The sequence below is a fragment of the Hippocampus zosterae genome, chromosome 12 (genome assembly GCF_025434085.1).
Source record: "Hippocampus zosterae strain Florida chromosome 12, ASM2543408v3, whole genome shotgun sequence".
NCBI classification, from domain to species: Eukaryota; Metazoa; Chordata; class Actinopteri; order Syngnathiformes; family Syngnathidae; genus Hippocampus; species Hippocampus zosterae.
The window spans coordinates 5,878,057-5,899,092 of NC_067462.1; the positions used below are offsets into that span (position 1 = coordinate 5,878,057).

Here is a 21,036-nt window from a genome sequence, read left to right on the forward strand (position 1 = left end):
CACCAAGAAAAAAACATAAGAGGGCTAAAAAGACTCAAAATGCACCAAATAACTCGGTCAGGGGGCGGCCCGGTAGTCCAGTGGTTAGCACGTCGGCTTCACAGTGCAGAGGTACCAGGTTCGATTCCAGCTCCGGCCTCCCTGTGTGGAGTTTGCATGTTCTCCCCGGGCCTGCGTGGGTTTTCTCCGGGTGCTCCGGTTTCCTCCCACATTCCAAAAACATGCGTGGCAGGCTGATTGAACACTCTAAATTGTCCCTAGGTGTGAGTGTGAGCGTGGATGGTTGTTCGTCTATGTGTGCCCTGCGATTGGCTGGCAACCGATTCAGGGTGTCCCCTGCCGACTGCCCGGAGACAGCTGGGATAGGCTCCAGCACCCCCCCGTGACCCTAGTGAGGATCAAGCGGTACGGAAGAAGAAGAAGAAGATGAACTCGGTCAGGCATTGTGGATAACATTTTCCCCTCAATCATTTGCTAAGAGTGTTTTACTGTGTTTACATTTCCCCATTAAGTGTGTTTTACTTCCTTTCACACCATGATTAGCGACAATGTAGAATGTGAACCTTTCCAATTCACTTTAGCACCAGGACTGTATTCAAATGTTCTTTACAGCCGACCCTTAGCAGACATTAAAGATTTGATGATGGCGTAGTTTGATACTGGAATATTTTGTTTTCCTGTTTCCACGATTTCCTTTGGGAATGGTTTGCTTTCCACCATAAAGCTCAAACTTAAAAAGTTTCACACGCAAATCGAATGCTCCACCACGTGACTGTGGGTAATACGACCAGCGTAAATATTCACGGAGGTGAGATTAGGCCCAGCTCCTGTCTCTGTACTTGTTGACACAACTGCTTGAGGGGCATTCCAATCCGACGCAGCTCAAGCCAAGCCACCTTGTAATGGTCGACCAATCATTACGCAGAAGGATGTTATCTTTTCAAGTTGGTATCACTTTAGTGTGAGGACTAAGACTAGGTCAGCGCTCCAACAGCTGCTCTCCTTCCGCTGTCAAATGCTGCTACAGGCCACCCACAAAGGCAATAATGTCTAATTTAAGGTTTATACATCTACTTCATGTATTTAGTCACGGTGGTTCACCCTTTCATGCACCCTGTAACCTGATAACATGGGAAGGTTTTTTTTTTGTTTTGTAAGTTTTTGTTCTTCGACTTTCTTCCTTTCATAACTTTACTGCTGTAAATGGGGAATTTCTACATTGTGAGACGAATAAAAGTTTTCTTATCTTAAACTGTCCATTGTAGTAACCGCTGTCCCTGAAAGGGTTAAAGAGGAAGTTATTTCTTTGGGGGGCGGAAAAAAAACTAAATGGGGCCAAGACAGATCTCTGTGGCATCTCTGGCAGGTGACATTTGTCCAAGTATGTCTGTGTACGTTTTTAAAAAAGATTACCACTATGTCAGAGTACACCAGAAACTATGGTGGGAATGGCTACCGGTTCTGATTGGTATCAGCATTCTTTGGTTTATGCAGGAAGCAAGCACGTTGGAAGAAAAATGCGTTGAGGCTGTGGCGAGTGGCATGCAGTGGAGCCGGTCAGAAATCAGGAACAGTAAAGAAATAATAAAAATGGACATGATTTAATTTTTCATTCTAATTAAGATAGGCATTTGAAACGTAAGTTTCATGGACAGAAGGTTTGGAAAAATAATAGTAAATAGTAAATAATAGGCAATTTGAGAGACTTATGTTGCCACCCGAGGGACTGTCACACAATTTATTATTCCACAGTTTATAATGAAGGTCGCGGTGTTGCATCATTTAGAACAATAATCTTTATTCTGGAATGAAATGGTTCAGTACAGACATTTTCCCCCCCACCCCTCATTTTGTCAGACTTCATTAATTGTGCCCTCTGCTGGTTGTGACTAACTGGTGAAATCCATCTCGCCCACATCTCAAAATGACAGATACAAAATGATCTAGTAATAAAATTACACTTTATAAACAAAGCCATTTGCAAAGGGGGATGACCACACTGCTGGCAAATTCTCTCGATTGGTAAGCAGTTGACTCAAAACCCTCACCAGATTTCAAGGCTCACGACAAGACCCTCTTCACAGCAGCAGCAATGCGGTTCAACCTCTATTGCTGTTTTAGATCCACTTCTGGCTGCACTTCACAAATTTACCCCACCGTGTTTTCTTTTGTCACTGAGCTGCAACAGATGTTGACATGATGAGATACAAAACATCCTCTCAGCTTCTTCGCCCCCAACCCACCACACGTTTAAGCAAAAGAGAATTGAATTAGCTGCCTAGAAACACAAATTTAAGAGGCTAATTTTAGCCTAGTTTACGAGATAATGCCCTCATGTGTTATATAGTCTGTTCATGGAGAGTCCCTGAGGCATGAGAGAGTCACGTATGTGCCAGAAGGTTGCGTCTGCCCTCGTTTTAACGGTCTGTCTGGTGAACTCCTCAACTGGCAGCCAGAGTGAAAATAAGATGCTGCACATAAGCTCATACTCGCATGGGTTCGTTCTGTCACCAAAAGGTAACGCTTTGATTATGTTTATCAATGCCCAAAACCGGTTATCATTGGTGAGTAAACAATTAAGTTAAGAGTTCTCATAATATGGTTACTAGCTTTGTCGTAATCTATGCATCCATTTTCGAAAGTGCTTAGGGATGGTCTGTGCCACTTTTTTTTTTTTTTTTTACAGACCGTTACGAGTATGAGTATTCAATCTTTGAGTATTCCATGACACGGAGTAGCTGTACCTCTAGTAGCTACTTTAGATACAGCATTTCATTTAACAGCAATAAAAATGTGAACATAATAATCATAACAGTGATAATATAGTGTTATTTTTCAACGCTTAAAAAAAACACTTATATTTATACAATACTTAATTGTTAGTAGGAGCTTTTTTCACATTTTCAACAAGTGGTGTGCAGCGGGATTTTTTTCAATGAAAGAAATATGCCTTGTGTCGAAAAAGATTGAAAAACACTGTCCGAAGTGACGAAACAATATAAAAGAACAGCGACGCAATCTCTTTCTGGTAAACCTGTTGTACTTTTTCATGAGTGTCAACAAAGAAAGTTCAATCAAGGCAATTTCTTTCGGCAGATTTGCCTTATTTGTCATTTCATAAATATTCAATTGTTCCAGTTTCTGTTAAAGTGATTGTTTCAGTTATAAAGTAATGCAAGTTACCAAGACATTATGTGCGGTATATCCAGCAAGTTATAACGCATGTACCGTGACGGGACCACGTTTGCATTTCTCATTTACGTAATCTTAATAGGATCTTGGTGTGAAGTGTAGCAAGACAGGGTGTAACCTGGAATGTAACAAAAACACAGCCCACCCCTTACCTCCTCTTAGCAACTAGAGACCGCCACCCATGAGCCCCCAGGGAGTTCCGACACGGAAATTAATCAAAACATGCCATGTAAAAGTGTGTTATCGGTGGTGTTCTTGAGTAGTCAGATGTGAGCGCCGTCTAGTTTGCAAGAGTAAGACGAAAGTCTGGATTTAGTATCAACCTTTCAGTAGACTGTAAAAGAAGAGGCAGTGAAATTGATCAAGAACAAAGCTTCAGCGCAACTTTCTACTTCATGACCACCGCAGAGACAAATTGGAATGAGGCTCCAATACGATCGGGGAGAAAAATCAAACTGCTTGCATGTCTTTTCAGAGAATATAAGGGTGAGTGCTGAAGATAGTGGTCCAGGTTTCAGCAATGAAGTTGAAATATCTCTTAAAGATGAATGCAAATCACAAGGGGAAAAAAAAAAATTGTGGCCGCTAATGTTTTATTGTAGATTCGTAAGTGGTGAAACGTTAACCTGAAGGCCATCTGTGATGATAAAGTCACTGGAAAGCTCGAGATGTTTTTTTTTACATATTGAACAGACTACAAAAATTATAGCACCCTTTATGTGTCAAATTGCTCGTGTTGCTGAAATTAACCATGTTCTTATTCCCGTGCAGGTGAGCGACGTCATAAACTGCCCCGACAATCCTGCCAGTGGTGGGAGGAAGAGAGTCCTTTTACAGACAATGAAAAATATTTTACTCCTGGAGGTTTATGTGGCATTTGGATCATGTGGCTGAGGTTCTTTGCCAAACCAGGTTGATTATGTCACAGTTGGAGGAACTCAGTGTGGGGCAAACTTGATGTGCTGGCAGGGACTCCTGAGACCAATTTATCGGTATAGCAGCAATTAAAAATTCAATAACGTCTTCCTTATCACCTCTTAGCATTTACACACACCCGTATTAATTATGTCAATGCCTTTTAAATAAAGTGCCATTGCTGACATTTATGCAGTAGAGTTTAGTCGCACCACAAGACAGATTACAGCAATATAGACACTCATACACATGACTACAAAAGTGGATCTAACTCCATGAAATGGAATTTAACAAGCGCCTGAGTTACAGTTGATGACAAGCAGATCTGGTTTGGTATTTCTTCAACTCCCCCACATAAGGGAGCATCTCATTAGTTACTGTTCATTGGAAGCAAAAGTTTCATAGGGTATGTGGGAATCACTACTCCCAAGACAATGCGATGAAAGACATCTTATCTTAAACCAAGCCGGCGTCAACACACCCTTTCTTTTGCAACAACATTCCTCCGATAAAAGCTGCAGATGCTTTAGCACTTCACTGTTTTTGGCCACTCAAACACGGGGTGGAAGTTGCGGCTTTGTGAAAACAAAGAATAGAAACACATCAACAAAGGCAGCCTTTTAAGAACGAGACTGAGGGATGGGCTCTGTTATTCAAGCCGGTAGCAGTCGTTGAAAGATCGACGACTGCAGTGAAGTGTTCAATGTGCGTGATCTACTTAGTGCTGCGACGCTTAATCTAATAATTTAAATGTTTCGATGACACAATAAAATATAATAAAATAAAAGATGACGTTGACAGAGGATAAAATGCACAAACAAATGATTCAAGTTACTGGTTTCATCCGTAACATGACAGTAAAAAAAGGGTCAATATGTTCATCTTCCGTACCGCTTGATCCTCACTAGGGTCGCGGGGGGTGCAGGAGCCTATTCCAGCTGACTTCGGGCAGTAGGCGGGGGACACCCTGAATCAGTTGCCAGCCAATCGCAGGGCACACAGAAACGAACAACCATTCACACTCACACTCACACCTAGGGACAATTTAGAGTGTTCAACTAGCCTGCCACGCATGTTTTTGGAATGTGGGAGGAAACCGGAGCACCCGGAGAAAACCCACGCATGCCCGGGGAGAACATGCAAACTCCACACAGGGAGCCCGGAGCTGGAATCGAACCCGGTACCTCCGCACTGTGAAGCCGACGTGCTAATGGCTGGACTACCGGGCCGCCTATTTATGAAACAGAATATGCTAATGTGAAGAGTTCGATGGAGAGGCGGTCACAACCCCTCATTGTAGCTTTTTCAAAATAAAAGCAGATGTGAGCAAATGTTTTGATTTTGACACATCAACTGTTGAGAACTGATCTGAAATTCACACAGGTTGGACAACTTGAAATGAATCATTACCAGGCCCCAGCCTTTTAAAACCATGGACACTCAAATTCACAGATTTTCTCATGTTGAACGTAAGAATGGCAACCCCGAGTGGACCAAAATAATACCTGCCTCTCACATCCGTGGCATTGTTGCTTAATAATGCAACGCCAATTTTTCATTGAATTAGTTCAATCGCTCAAATAAGACTCAAAACAAAAAATATTCGACAGCTGCAGTCCAAGTGATCTTTCACCATCATCGAGTATTTTTACACCCCGCACAACGATGACCCGCTGCAATCAGAGGGAATGAAAACGGCAAACTCAGCAGTTTAGATCATCTCATAATCCGGCCCAAGGTGGCAAAGGTACTGACGGCCGCGGCAACCGGAGAGTGTGACACAATGGCGAATAATGTGATGAGGAAAGCGCACTCACATTTAACTATCGATTTGCAAGACTGCTGACGGGGGGGGTGGGGGGGGGTGGATTAATTGAAGCCCCATCTACATGATAAGACCTTTCCCGAGCCAAGGGAGGCGACGGTGCCCTTGACCTAATTCCCTCGCTCTCAGCCAGGGCCACTGTCACTCGGATTTCTGCTGATGAGCCATCCCGGCGGGGGAAAGGAGAAGCGTACTGTACACACTCTCATACACGCAACAATAAGCAGAAGGGCAAGACAAGCTGGTACGGAGTTGCAGTCGCGTGGCCGAGCAGATGAAGAGTGGCGATTGATTTCCGGCAGACAGAGAGACCTCTGTGCCCGGCCGCTTGCCGGCCCCTCCTCATCCTCAGCGCCATGCCAGCACGCAGAGGCTTTAACCCGTGTAGCGCTTAGCAGAAAGGCAAGATCCAGCACTCCAACTGCCCTATATTTTATACGCTCCTATTAACGCTGTCTCGTAGCTGAATCGGCTGTATTTCTCCGACAATAAATGAATAATAAATGGCTCTTCGCAATTAATATTCGGTACTGCCCTCATTTAGCAGTTTTGTCTTAAAGTCATTCCACAGAGGAGAAAAAGAATGTACTCACCTAATGTGAAAATTGTGGATCGCAATAGAAATGGTTTATGCATAGACAAAGAATGTGCCTCTAAACTCCCTAGGAAGTGAAAATAAATGTGTGGTCTAAATTTGACACACCTCAGAGAGGAGTTTTGTTAACAAAGCTGCCCAATTTAAATGATGATGGGGAGTGGGGGGGTGCACCATTCTCCACTAAACGAATTTTCAAAATCGTGAGAACTCAAGCCCTTGCCCTTGCTCTCAAATACGCTCGATCAAATACCAGTATTATGAAGTGGAGAAATAGATGCTTCTATGTCTAGCATCTTTCTTATGCCCACGCATAAATACGTTTGAGACGCGACTATAAACCAGCTAAAAGCTAAGAGAGATTTTTTTTTCACGCCGCAACAATGAGGCGCTCTAAATTTCCCCAGTGTGGGACAAATAAAGGATATTTTATCTTAAAGCTACTATGCCAGCACAAAGACTTTATCCACATAATGGCGCTCAGGTCTGATTTTTCTTCATCCCCTTCTTCATGACGTGCGCCCACTCACGGCAGATAACGAGACACTCTAAAGATGCCAGCCCAGCCCAACACTGTGGTCAACACAGTGGCTGTCGAGTCACTTGAATTTTTATTCCGCCAGCCACCCCACATCCACCTTCTCGCTCTTCCATCTTTCTCTGCATGAATGCCCACGCTCACAGCCAACAACGAGGCACTCTTCTTATATAGTGTATTCCAGGCAATTAGTGCTAGATGCCTGAATGTGTGACTGGGTAACATTTTAGCAATAACCCCGAAAATAAATAAGTGAATAGATCAGGAAAACTGAAGTAATTTTTTGGCAGTGTTGAATAGCACCACGTACAGAGACATCTTTGGGTTCCCTCATTGTCGAAATATTCCAAACAGAAGCACGCCACACACTGCAAACTACTACCACAACAATAAGACATTAAATATTCATGAATGCCCCCGTTCACAGTGTCAGTCCCAATGTGGCATTATTATCGACTTAAAAGTACAAAGGGATAAACTCAACGACAACAAAAAACTGGTATCATTCCAATTGAATGGGATTGACAGAAAACAAATCAAATCAAAAATGCAAGGATGTTCAATTCCGATTTGACAAGTACTGTTATAAACCAACAAAATGTGAAGATGTTCCAATGTACTATCGAGTAGATCCACACGCATACACACCTTAAGCACTCTTGGTGTGGGAAAGATACGAGACTCCCTCCGACTCAGCGCTCGCTCAACCTCAGATGGCCCGATGGGCTCCGCGGCGCCTTTACAGATGTAGCCGCTGCAGTTCCTCTCCAAGACAGTTCGCAACCCATCAAAGACGACCGTGCTGGTCGTGCACCCCATTCCTCCGGGTCCGAACCGGCATCAGTCAAGAGAGCCTGCGAGTGACCCAGTTTTGTCTCCTTTCCCCCATTCTTCCCCGCTCCATGATCTGACCCTGCAAACTAACGCCGCTGACCCCGCAGGGAAGGAGAGCCGGCGTCCGGGCGCAAAAAGCCAGAGCGGCGAGCCCGAAGTGCAGGATGGCTGGAGAATGAATGCACACTGGCACAGAAGAGAGCACAGCCCGGCTATATTTGTTAGCCGCTACACTCTGTGCGGGTTGGAATAAGCCAGTCAGCAGGCGAGATGCAGCGAGCGAGTGAGCGAGGGGTGGAAGAGCGGCAGGGCGAGAGATGGGAGGGATGAAGGATGAAACTGAGCGTGCTCTGCAGCAGCCTCAGTGCTGACCTTACAGTGAACATGCAGAGTTGTTCGTTTATGAATCAAGTCAGGCCAGTCTTCAGGCTAGTCCAGTATTTTTATTTTTATTTTTAAAGCACAGTGACTCGGGATGCACTTGTATCATGCATTTTCACTGACTGAGGTTCTTCAGAGCATTTCTCTAATCATTTTTTTCTAAAATGATATTCTTCCAGGATACATTCTCTTAGCTGTAAAATGTCTACAATTGTTCAGTTTTTTTGGTCTTGAATTTGCTTGCTGTTAAATGTCGCTTGTTAAATGTTGTGCTTTAACTATGTGAAGCACATTGAGTTAACTTGCGTATGAAGAAAGTTCCCTGGCTAAGCCTCATTGCTCTTTTTCCTCTCAATATTGCGATTTCATTTTCTCTCTTTTCGTCCCATTTAGTTTTTTAAGATTAAGATTAAGATATCCTTTATTTGTCCCACAATGGGGAAATTTACAGCCTCCAGCAGCAAGAATGTAGGTAGAAAGAAGAAAGAAGAAAAAAACCCCCCAACAAACACCGTTCAATTAAGTGCAATATAAACACAAAATGGATAAATCCCAGTGCTATTTACAATTGTCTTTCACATCATTTATTTATTATTATTATCCATCCATCCATTTTCTGAACCGCTTAATCCTCACTAGGGTCGCGGGGGGTGCTGGAGCCTATCCCAGCCCTCTTCGGGAATTAGGCGGGGGACACCCTGGATCAGTTGCCAGCCAATCGCAGGGCACACAGAGACGAACAACCATCCACGCTCACATTCACACCTAGGGACAATTTAGAGCGTCCAATCAGCCTGCCATGCATGTTTTTGGAATGTGGGAGGAAACCGGAGCACCCAGAGAAAACCCACGCAGGCCCGGGGAGAACATGCAAACTCCACACAGGGAGGTCGGAGCTGGAATCGAACCCGGTACCTCTGCACTGTGAAGCCGACGTGCTAACCACTGGGCTACCGGGCCGCCTATTATTATTATTATTATTATGATCGTTATTTTTTATTCATCAGCCTGACAGCAGTCGGTAGGAACGAGCGTCGGTATCTCTCCTTCTTGCAGCGCGGGTGTAACAGTCTCTGGCTGAAGGAGCTACCAAGTGCTGTCAGGGCGGGCTGGAGGGGGTGGGAGGGACTGGCCATCATAGCTTTTAGCTTAGTTAGCATCCTTCTGTTGCCCACCTCCTCCAGAGTGTCAAGGGAGCAACCCAGGACAGAACTCTCCTCTCAATATTGCGATTTCATTTTCTCTCTTTTCGTCCCATTTAGTTTTTTTTCCCCAAACAACAACTTCACAAAGTTCACCCAAAGCAAATGCGGTGTGAACATAAATCGGCAAGTCATGAATCACATGACACCGTATTTTTGGCTTTATCACTTGAACGTTTCATGAAACAACGACAGGTAAACATGTGGATTAGACTTTTTAAGGAACAAACTTAAATATAACTTTATATATACAGTATAAACAAAGCCTCCTTTTTACAGCTACATGAAAGAGCAAGAAATAAATGGGTGACAGTAAATGTGGCGTTCTATCCAGAGGGAGAGTTTGCTCCCGTGAACAGACAAGCACCAATATGGCTGAATGCTTTTCTAGTTCATATGCGCTGCCAAGGCCAACACTTGCATTAAAGTGATGCTGAATACATCAGTCAGCTGCTTTAAAAAGTAGGATGATGCACAAGCCCCAAGGAGCAAAAAAAACATCATCCGATCTGAACACGAAATAACCTCAGCATCAATCTGTTTGTCCAAACAGTGAAATGGGAGGATTTCAAGACATCAGGGCAGATATCAGCTGCTGCTTGATCTCAAGCTGGGCAGTCTACCAAGAGTGCAGATACATCAGAAGCAGAACAACCAAAATGTGATCATTTGGAATGCTGGAGAACAATTCATCTGCAAATGCAGCCTTTGATCGAAATGACTTCGAAAAACGGGGCCAGAGAGACGGAAGATCAGAAATCTGGAAGAGCATCTGAAAATTTCTCAACAGTTTGTTTTTCTTTGGGCTATTGTTTCAATACATTGAATACATTTCTGCCATTTCCCTTCAACTCAGGTAAATGCAACAAATTGCAGCCCAATCTGATGTTAAACGGGATGTCAGTGTGATTGCAGACCGGGTGTGCAAACACCAAAGCATGAATGCCACATTTAAATACCAACAGCGATCAACCCAAGCGGCCTTGCAGCGTTTCCACCCACTGGCTCAAGAGAAAAAAAAAAAAGAGCAAGGAAAGATTGCGCCTCCCTTTATTTCTCCATGTTCCACCGCTGCAATACACAAACGAGAAAGGGCATTCTCAGTTATTAAAAATGTGTCACAGAGGCGCGCAGCGTACGCACCAATTACCTCCTGAGGCAGGCGGTTCCAACTGCGCTTCCCCTTAAAGCCGCTCAACGGGCACTGCACAGCGCACGAGCGTCAACAACAGACCGACTGCTTGAAATACTGTTTGTATTTTGCTTTTTCACCTCAAAATAATTAATTCATTCAGTAACAGCCAATTCTGGACCAAGTCTGAAAAGACGTTTAAAAACGTTTTTGGGAGTGAATGAGTTAAACACAATCGTGCGGGGGGCCACCATCCGGAGTAGGCGATTCCTCCTTCCCGCCAGTGTTACACCCTGAATACTCACATGCCTTCCTGCATGCTGCTGCAATGTTAATATTTCAGTAGCCTGGCACACTGAACTACATTTGACTGTACGGTGAAAACAAGCCACAAGGCAAAGCCGGCGAAACCTCCACACGAGCCGATTCAAGAAATAAAACGAGAGGCTCCCTGGCAGAGTCGAAGGAGATTGATTATGTTTTAGTGGGTGCTAAGAAATGTAGCCGCACATGTCTCACCCTCCTGTGAATGTATTCCGAACCCTCAGCCAATTGCTTCGTTGCACAAGAATGCTAACAAATACAAGTGAATGCTAACATGTGAATGCTAACATCATACAGTGGTTTGTCTTTCGTGCCCTCGCTATATCATTCATTTTCAAGTGATCTTTTGTTGTTGTTGTTGTTGCATGTTTACCGGCTTATGCTGCAACATGAGGAAGAACGAGAAGAAATAGACACGAGGATAACAAAAAGAAAGAAAAAGAACGAACGAGAATAAGAAGAGGCAGAGAAGGTCCCCAAGTAATCTCCAGTAACTGCCATTGTTCCCACAGATCTGTGAGAATAAAAAGGTGTGCCAGGAAGAATGAAATATATGCTTTACCGCACCACATATGTATTAAATTAGCAACCGTTTGATCATTTATAATTTCTGTTAGGTCTTCTATGGGGTTTCATATTGCATGTTAGCATTAGCGGACAAAAATTCACCTATGATGTATCCCAAAATAAACTGGGGTTCACTGTGCGCATAACCCTCCCGCCAGTAAAACCTCCCAAGTAGAAATGCACGACTTAATGCAATTCAAGATACAAGCAAAACGTGCGCGATGATACGCAAGTTAGACAAAACAACTGACCCACATTCGTACGTGACAGCAGGCATATTGTGCAAGAGCTGCGTTCGGCAAACACAGAAGAATTTATTTTAGCTAGTTGTTTTGCAACATTATTGCAAAACGGGGACCAAAAGGTGTTAAAAGAAAAATGTGTGAGGAAAAAAAAAAGATACGAGGGGGAATAAGTGAATTCATTTTCAAAATCGTAAGGCTTTGGCCCGCACACCGACATTTTGTCCCTTTTTAAGGCAATGTGGTTTGTTATTAACTTCTTTCTACACTTCAGGGATGAGAGGGAATGTTTTTAAAAAGACTGGCAGATCTGAGTCGGTGACTATTTAAATAGTTAATGACTCATTGCTGTGAGCAGACATCGCTGGAAGTGTCACAGGTGGCGATGATGCATTTTCTGCCTGGAGGAGATAGATACCTCCGGTACAAGAAAGAGCATGCCACTAAATACACAATAGCTAACTGAGAGGACTGTTACGGATGCAGTTCCAATCATCTCTTCTCATGACTGGATTTTCACAATTATTTGACCTCGTTGCTTATGATTAGAGTTCAGACTCGTACCCAAACTGTCCCTCTCGCCAATTCAACATAACCCCTGCGAATGCTCCGCGAATAGAAAGGTCAGAGCATTTGCCCAACAATCTGTCAATTTGCAACGTCTGATTGGAAATGCCACTTCAATGTCAATACATGACTATAAGAATTTTTTAAAAATCGGATGAAGTGTTGGGAGAAATTGAGGGTTTTTTTGTGTGTGGGAAATTAGTTTTTTTTTGAAGGAATGGTTAGTAGTGTGATATCCCCTTTAGAAAAATGTGCGTAATATATGTTCAAATTAATGTAGAGCGGGAAAACTGAATAATTTCTTAATGTTCCCCTCGATTCTTTCGTGTCATGATCTGCAGAGGAAACCTTCTTCTCTGACTGGAAGTTTCAGGTAAAAATATCCCCCAATTTTTCCGGACAGGTCAAAATTCCAAGATCTCAAATGGTCAAAACTAGCATATCGACACTTGCCATAAAAACTTGCGAATTCATTTCTTAAGGGGAAGTTTTAGAGGCACCTTAAATGCTCATTTCATGTTTGAAAACATTCCACATTGATGGCGGCCATCATGTTGCGACTTTTGCACTTGTCCGAAAGTTGCTCCGTTTGTGTTCAAGCTTCCTTACTAGCATAAAAGGCTTATTTGACAATACATGTGTATTCAATTATAAGACCATGACACTCATGCTATACTTTAGCTCGTCAATGGTGTTATGTGTTAGCATTGATGGAGCAGATTTTAGGCAAAGCTACTTTATGTGGTTGTTTCTAACTACACGGTGTGTTCTTCTCTTTTGTTTGATGTTTACTTTGACAGTAAACTTCAACTGAAAATGCCACTGAAGAATCGTTCCGTTGCCAAAGCACACAAACGGGCCCAACCATGGCTCATATCTGGATAAATCTTGAAGTCGACTCGCTTGTATCTCAAGGCACCAATGCACTCCATGCTATTAAGCAGACGTGCAGTCAATCAATGTCGCCTTATTTGTTTTGGAAGGAGCCATTTCTGAAACCGTATCCTCTAGCGGTGGTGAATTACTCCGGCTGCGCAGGGGAGTGCTGAGTCATTTGCTGCACATGCAGCTTCTTCTAACCATTTCCTATTCCCCGAACAATCCTCAGCCACGGCGAACTCTGCAGAGCACGAATAAAGCACCTCGAAGCAGTGCTTTGACGTGACCGTGTCATGTTTACTAAACCTTGACCGAAAAAAATAAACAAATAAAATAAAGCAAGGAATGGCGCATGGTCTTGATACTTGATTTTGCCAGCAGTGTTGTTCTGTCCGACTGTGAATATCGAGATGTACTATCCTCTATCGATTGTGGAAGCTGACAGTCCGCACGCTGCTTCGCTCTGCTTAAATCTGCAGCAGCTGCGGAGGAGATAAGAGCAGCGGTGGCATAGATTACTGCTACAGTGACGGCGTGGCTGTGGTCTGTTGGTCGGAAGTAACGCGCCCTCATATCATATACCATCTGTGCTACCTCACTGCACATAAACATGACATTACATTCTATGTGGCCGTAAACCTACTTTCACGACTGAACGTGCAAGCCGACCTGCTGTAGTGCTTTGTAATGTCATTAGGGCTGATATCTGTTATAAATATATGAACACTAGCTGGTTCGCCGCCCTCCGGGCACCTCATCAGCTAGTTCCTGCGGAAGGCTGGTAAGGTGGGCCTTCGGCCCACAAAAGTGTTGTTGCTTGGTTCAACTTTTTGTTCATCTTCATTGCTTATCGCGAAAATAAAGAGATGTTTAGCTCTACTAAATAACTAACAATTTCATTGCAATGCTTGTGGGTAGACATTTTTTCGCTAAGATGCCCGCGCGATCGCAGTGAGCCACTGCCTGAGCGGCGCAGTGGCGGCGCGCAGTGGCGGCGCGGTGAAGTAGGTACGTTTTGAAAAGGGACAGACGGAAGGACAGACCGCGTGCGGAACGACGCGCAATATATATATAGATATATTGGGGTGACCATGTACAGTTTGAGGAATAACAACGTTGTCACAGCACTTTTAGTGTGTCGAGGGCTTTGTTTTACGGCATTGTCGGCATAACTAGTTTCACTATTTCCGCTTTTCTAAAGTACTTGGCTGCTCTCTGTTTGTCTATTTGGGCCTCTCCCGGACAAAGAAACGGTCAAGGAAGTTAATAATAATAATAATAATAATAATAATACATTTTATTTATAAGCGCCTTTCAAGACACCCAAGGACACTTTACAATAACAAAAAAAACACAAAACAATACAATAGTTAAGAGAGGAAGACCTGCACATTGTTCTCATCTCCAAGAGAATTCTCACCAGCAACAATACCACAGACAAGCTCCTCCTGGAAGGAGCCCTGCTGGTGCCTCAAAGCAAAAATGCAATTACGTGCTGTGCCCCCGCCCCCCCAGAGTTTCCTCGGAAGTCGGCAGGTGCTGTCAATCAAGCATCGGGTCTGCCTCAACCATGGCGGCATCCAGCACAAGCCTCTCGGCCTTCACAGCCGCCTCCACCCGTGATGTCCAGAATGGCCTGCGGTATTTCCTGTCCTACTGGGACGTCACGAGTATAAACCTGCTCTATAGCTGCTGAACACAATTTGGGCATGGACTTAACATTATGTTATAAAGTCTGCATAATTTCACAATTTATTGCCAACAGTAGTATGATAATTGCATTCATCCATTTTCCAAGACAACCGTGGGGTTGAAAGTTACATGAAGCCTTTCAGGCATCCTGAAAACTGATATCACGCTAATCTGTCCACTGTAGTAACTGCTGTCACCGAAACGGTTATATCAGTAAATTACTGAACATGTGCAGGATACAACAACTGGTCCACGGGACTCTGCAAAGATGACATATATTTGAGTCCACACGCAATCTGGCGGACATCGTCCGTGTATGCGCCGCCACGAAGCAGATAAAACAAGCGAGCTCCCAGCAACGACCGTAGAAGGACCTCATAAAGGGGAAGCGGCTGTTTCCTGCTGATGAGAGTGTGTAAACCAAGTTAAAACAAAGCCAGTTTTTCCACTATTTTGAAACTTCTGGTCAATGGGTTGAGTTTGAGTATTAAGACCATGAACTGTGCACATACGCTGACTATTAGGTGGAGACCAGGAATTTCAAAAAGTGGACATGAAACAAGAGTACCGCACTATGTCAGGTTATCCTAAGTGCGAAAACAAACACAAGAGCAACAGCATCCTGTTCCCTTAACACGATTATTTTGGGATGGTTTATTTATCCCAAGTGACCAAACAGAGGGGGTACTACTTCCGCTGCTTTAGGGTTGAGCCACCCAGGCTAAGAATAAACACGACACAATGGACCCAACGCCGTGCCATGTTGGATGCGAGGTCTCTGAATCAATGTCACTTCACCACAAATGCAAGAAAGTAATCAAACAGAGACATCACCAGAAAAGGTGGTTTGAAACTGTGCCAAAGCCCCCCCCACCCCACCCCCCGGATGGCCTGCGGTCACACTCTTATCCGTGCCAGCTGCACTTTGGTCTGTGTCACACTACCATACTTCCTTACACATGCTGGCAAGGATAACACTGCACTGCTTCAAAAGAGTTTGGATTTCAAACGATATATAAAACAAAAAATAAATGGGGTCAACTGTGATAGATTGAAATGAAAAAAAAAATATCTGGAGGGGCTTCAGCAAGGCAAAGGGGCTGCTTGTCACACCTCGGTGATGGAATGTTTTTACTGCCACCTGCAGGTAAATATTGAAACAGTGCGTTCTCGACATCATGCAAAAGATCCACACAGTAAAACGATACAACACTAAAAACTGAATAAATTGACCAAGGTCAATGTGACCTTACAGGAAGTAATAAGAACCTGCAAGCACAATAAAATGTTGACCATAGTCACAAAAAATGGTGATTGTTGGGAGTTTCTTCAGGCATGCAGACAAAAATACATACGGACCCATCCGGTCATGGCGGTGACTATGTATAGCCAGTCGGATTTTAGAGAGCAACTGCCATCAAGGTCAAGCTTTGGCATGAAGCGTGGAAGCTGAGATGTGAGGCAAGTTCACACTGACACAATACCATCTGAAGTCAAGTCACATTTATTTATATAGCCCTACATCACAAACAGTCTCAAAAGGGCTTCACTTCCACAGTTCAGATATTAACAAAATCCCCTGACCTTAACTCTCAGGAGGGCAAGGAATAACTAAAAAAAACTTGAGGAAAAATGAGAAAACTTGAGAAGGGGTTGCGGATGGAAGAATCCCCCTTCCGAGATGACCAGGCTGCAATGGATGCCGAGTGGCCAACATGAACATAATATTGAATCCATAAAGTGGCGTCCAATCGTGTGAAAGTGAAGGTGAAGGTGAAACTGACAAACACGTGCCAATCACAACTGTGCGTCTGGTACATTCTTCAGGCTTAGCTTCCCGACGGATGCCCCATCGGAAGCCTTGATGCCACAGAATTGACAGAAATGTTTAATAAATCAGACAAAATGCACCTCTGCTCTTCTACACTACAGCTGTGGGTCTGTCGCGCATTCGCCGCAATAAACGGTTGATTATGCAACCGTGAACCCAACATAACCATATTACGACCCCTTATCATACAAAACTAAACAACTCATTTTTGTATGATTTAGGATTTTTATACCTATCTTCTCGGCTTGAGCAGGTTTCCCTCATTGAGAATCTGGTGTGCAAATTGCAGGCGATCGGGCATGTTTTCCCGGTGTGTTCGAGACTGGAACTCAGTGTCACTGGGATTATGGGGGAGGTCGGTGTTGGGGAAACTTTAGTGATTAGCTAATGTGGGCTCTTCATTCAGTGGAAATACTTTTGAGCCCGCAACAGCGAGCGCCGCTGACAATCGGGGGAAACGGAGGATGCAGGAGGAGGAGACGAGGGCACGTCCGCACACCTGCATATGGGAGTTGGCAAGAGATTTTGCTGCGCAACTGCGCCACCAAACTCTCCAGGATGTCACAGACAGCCGTGAAGGTGACAGTGTTATTAAATGTATTTAAACAAGGCAAGAAATCAAATTCAACACACGCTATTTGATATGCGCATAGCCTAGTCAGTCACTCATGCAGTGTCACGGGTACACAAAAAGCATCACCAGCAACGTGCAGCTGATCCGGCCTCAGCTGTTGGCATGTTGTGAGCTAATTTCCGAGTGAGCAGTATGGCTGCTATGGCAACTGAAATGGATTTGACATTTCTGTCGCTCTCAAGTGACCTTGAATGGAAATAAAGCATTTTTCAGCATCAGTCATTCTGAATCACATCATCCAATTAGGGATAGTGCGACAGGACCTTATTATTCTTTGGAGGGGGGAAAAAAAATACAACCGAATTTGTAGTTTCACCACAATCACTGAGTTTAAAAAAATAATAATAAAAAATTATGTGTGTGTGTGTGTGTATATATATATATATATATATCGATATATATTTTCTAAAACATTCACATATGAACAACAGCAGCCGGCTCCCTCTGCACAGAGACCTGCAATAAGGCTGAAAACATTAATATGCATGCCAGGCCAGTAGTGGGCGATGAAACGTTGGCGAGAAAGACTGCACGTTTTTTTTTAGGGGAGAAAAAAAATCCCCCAGCACAAACCACATTCACGTCTGTTACGTCACTTAAGCCAGATTCCATGGTGCCAGAAATCATCTCAAAAAAGTAATAGCTCATGATCCAAAGCATACCACATCAAGGCTCACACGGCATCATGGAAAACTGCTAATGGAATTGGCTCCTTCCGTTTATAGTCAGACTCATATCTGATAGAATTAATAAGTATGTCCAATTTTTTAACACAAAAACGATCATTGTGTAAAAGTACCCTCAAGTGAAGCCAGGGAAACTGAATAGTGACACGTTTATGTTTGCCACCAAGCACGGGAGGCTATTTTAATCTTTGCTTCAAAACGTAACCAAAAGGCAACGGGGACACTGTTCAGGATCACTTTGTCCACTTGACATCACCAACATGTGCGATCAAGAGGAGGCACGTGGCTTGCCCTGCATAAAACAACATCATGTCACAAGTCATGTTTGATAAATGTGTTACGCGGTATGTCAGAAAAGGTCCTTGGGAGTTGCAAGTGACAAGATTTCCTCAAAATGGCAGCCTCTGTAAACGCTGACAGAAAGTCTGGTTGGAACCGTGACTTCAACCTGAATATACCACAGAAAAAATTTGGAAAATTGGACAATCCAATGTTTGTTTTGTTTTTTTTAAAATGTGATATCAGCGCCTATAGAAAACAAACAAACAAAAAACACAAAATATTCTCCCGGGACCTTTTGTCATAATGGCCGCCTTGATGTCATTGTTGCCTTTAAAGCTGTTTCCAAAGCATGTTTTTTTATTTTAAAGAAAATCACACGGAGCCAGAAAATAAGCAAATGCCGCAAGGGTCTCATGATGTGTCAGTTGATCTTTTGGCCATGCGGCAAGAACTCCCAATGATGCTCCTCGCATTGAAAAGCGCGATCACCGTCACTTTGGACTTCGACTATCTTGCCGTCTTCGGCCTTGGCAACACATTTGGGGATACAAGCACTCCTGGAACTTTTCTGACACACCGGGTTGGAGAGTTCTCCTCAATTGTGCCGTGCGTCTGCAGAGACTGTAAGTTAACAGTTCGGAGGAGAAACTGTCAGCCCTGTCTGTGCCCCTCCCTTTTCTTTCCTCAACAACCACAGTGTCGGATGAAAGAATGCAAGCTATGCATCTGCCTGTTGGTAAGTCATTTAGAGACCAAACCCCTCTGGGAGGTCGCATCACTGCTCAGCGCACAAAGCTAAAGTAGCAGCCCGGGGGTTTTGCGGGGATTACCTTTCATTCGACGCACAGCGCGCACGATGGGAAAAAGACAAACAATCAAACAAGGAGCGGCATCGAACTGACGAGTCCACTCCCTCTAACCGATGCGTTTATCCGCCACGTGCTCAGGATCCCTTTTGGTGAATTCAAATAAGCACAGAAGAAGAATTTCCAAAATATTCTTTCGTGGGAAATCCCCGATGAATGATAACAAGTTGAACTTTTTACTTCCATCAACTCGGCAGCCTGATAACAGGCAAGCGGACCGGATGGGGAATGTTAAGTCGTTCCCCGTGGCGATTCGCAGCAAGGTAGAACAAATTAAACTTTCAAGAATTCTTTTCCACGGTCGGGAGCGTTACATGTAAGCGCTTCTTTACAAACCTCTGCAGCGGCGGCTGTTGGTATTTGTTCAGCGAGAGAGTGAAGGGTCAGTGACCGCAGGGGGCCACAGGAGGACACGACATTCAAAGCAGATTACCCAACGAGAATGGGTTGTTAGCCTAATACTATACCCTCCTAGAAACGGCCAAAGTCACGGTGAATTATCGAACAAGAGCAAAGGCAGCAAGGAATTGTTTGGGCAGTATTTGGATACAATCCTATCACCGTTTACAACAACGCGGTCTTACTTTGTACAAAATCCAGGCATATTGCTTCACATTGGAGGACCGTATCCCGGCAACGTGAGTAAATGCACCTGCACGAGCTCCTTGCACAGGAATAAGCCCTGCAGTGACGCATTCCGAGAAAAATGGCAAGTCCTGCAACAACACGCTCGACAAAACATTTGTTTTCATTGTCTATCGGTAGGCAGTAAGATACTTTACCGCAGGGGTGCCCATTAGGTAGATCCTGATCTATTGGTAGATCTAAGACAGGTCACAAGTAGATCCGAGGAGTGTCGAGAAGAAAAAAAAAAAACAACCATTTGTGTGTCTTTGTACATGTTAGTAATATATTTTTTGTGCTAATATACACTGCACACTAATCAGTCTCATTTTCACTAAAAAAAAATATTTAAAAAATAAAATAAAGCAGGTAAATCTTAAAGTAGATCTTCGATCCAAAAAGTTTGGTCACCCCTGCTTTACCGTATGACGTTCTGCTCATACTGTGACTCTACAATAAATGCCCGGTGCAACTTTCTGCTCCACTTTAATTAAACTGTCAGCAATACTTATTCCCGTGTAATGCATATGATGGCCGCTCAGGCTTGTAAATCATACAGAAGTGACTTTCAAAAATACACAACTGACTTCCAGGGCGGCCCGGTGGTCCCGGTGGTTAGCACAGTGCCTCACAGTGCAGAGGCACCGGGTTCAATTCCATTACATCCGCACTGTGAGGTCGACGCTCTAACCAATGGACCACCGTACATCATAAATGATAATGTTTATTTGAAAACAAAGTGCGGCCCGGTAGTCCAGTGGGTAGCACGTCGGCTTCACAGTGCAGAGGTAACGGGTTCGATTCCAGCTCCGGCCTCCCTCTGTGGAGTTTGCATGTTCTCCCCGGGCCTGCGTGGGTTTTCTCCGGGTGCTCCGGTTTCCTCCCACATTCCAAAAATATGCAAGGCAGGCTGATTGAACACTCTAAATTGTCCCGAGGTGTGAGTGTGAGTGCGAATGGTTGTTCGTCTCTGTGTGCCCTGCGATTGGCTGGCAACCGATTCAGGGTGTCCCCCGCCTACTGCCCGAAGACAGCTGGGATAGGCTCCAGCACCCCCCGCGACCCTAGTGAGGATCAAGCGGCTCGGAAGATGAATGAATGAATGAATGAATGAATGAAAACAAAGTAATATGACGTCTAGTCGTGAAATGGTCGTCTGTAAAGTGGGGGGGGGGGGATACAGGCAAGGGCAAGTGCGTTGGCATATATCCTCCCCTCTAATCTGCTC

The 21,036-nt window shown here is 44.1% G+C and overlaps 1 protein-coding gene across 2 annotated transcripts in view; it reads right to left on the reverse strand.

The window, feature by feature from the left end:
* zmp:0000001200 (dedicator of cytokinesis protein 9) overlaps positions 1–21,036 on the reverse strand; it is a 63,957-nt gene that overhangs the window by 35,982 nt on the left and 6,939 nt on the right. Inside the window, exon 1 of one of the 2 annotated variants that reach the window (XM_052081616.1) lies at positions 7,714–8,127. The exons of the other annotated variant lie outside the window; for it this stretch is intronic. Within the exon in view, the coding sequence (XP_051937576.1) occupies positions 7,714–7,884 (171 nt within the window). The 5' untranslated portion in view covers positions 7,885–8,127. Of the gene's footprint in view, positions 1–7,713; positions 8,128–21,036 lie in introns of those variants that run through there. 2 annotated transcript variants of the gene reach the window in all.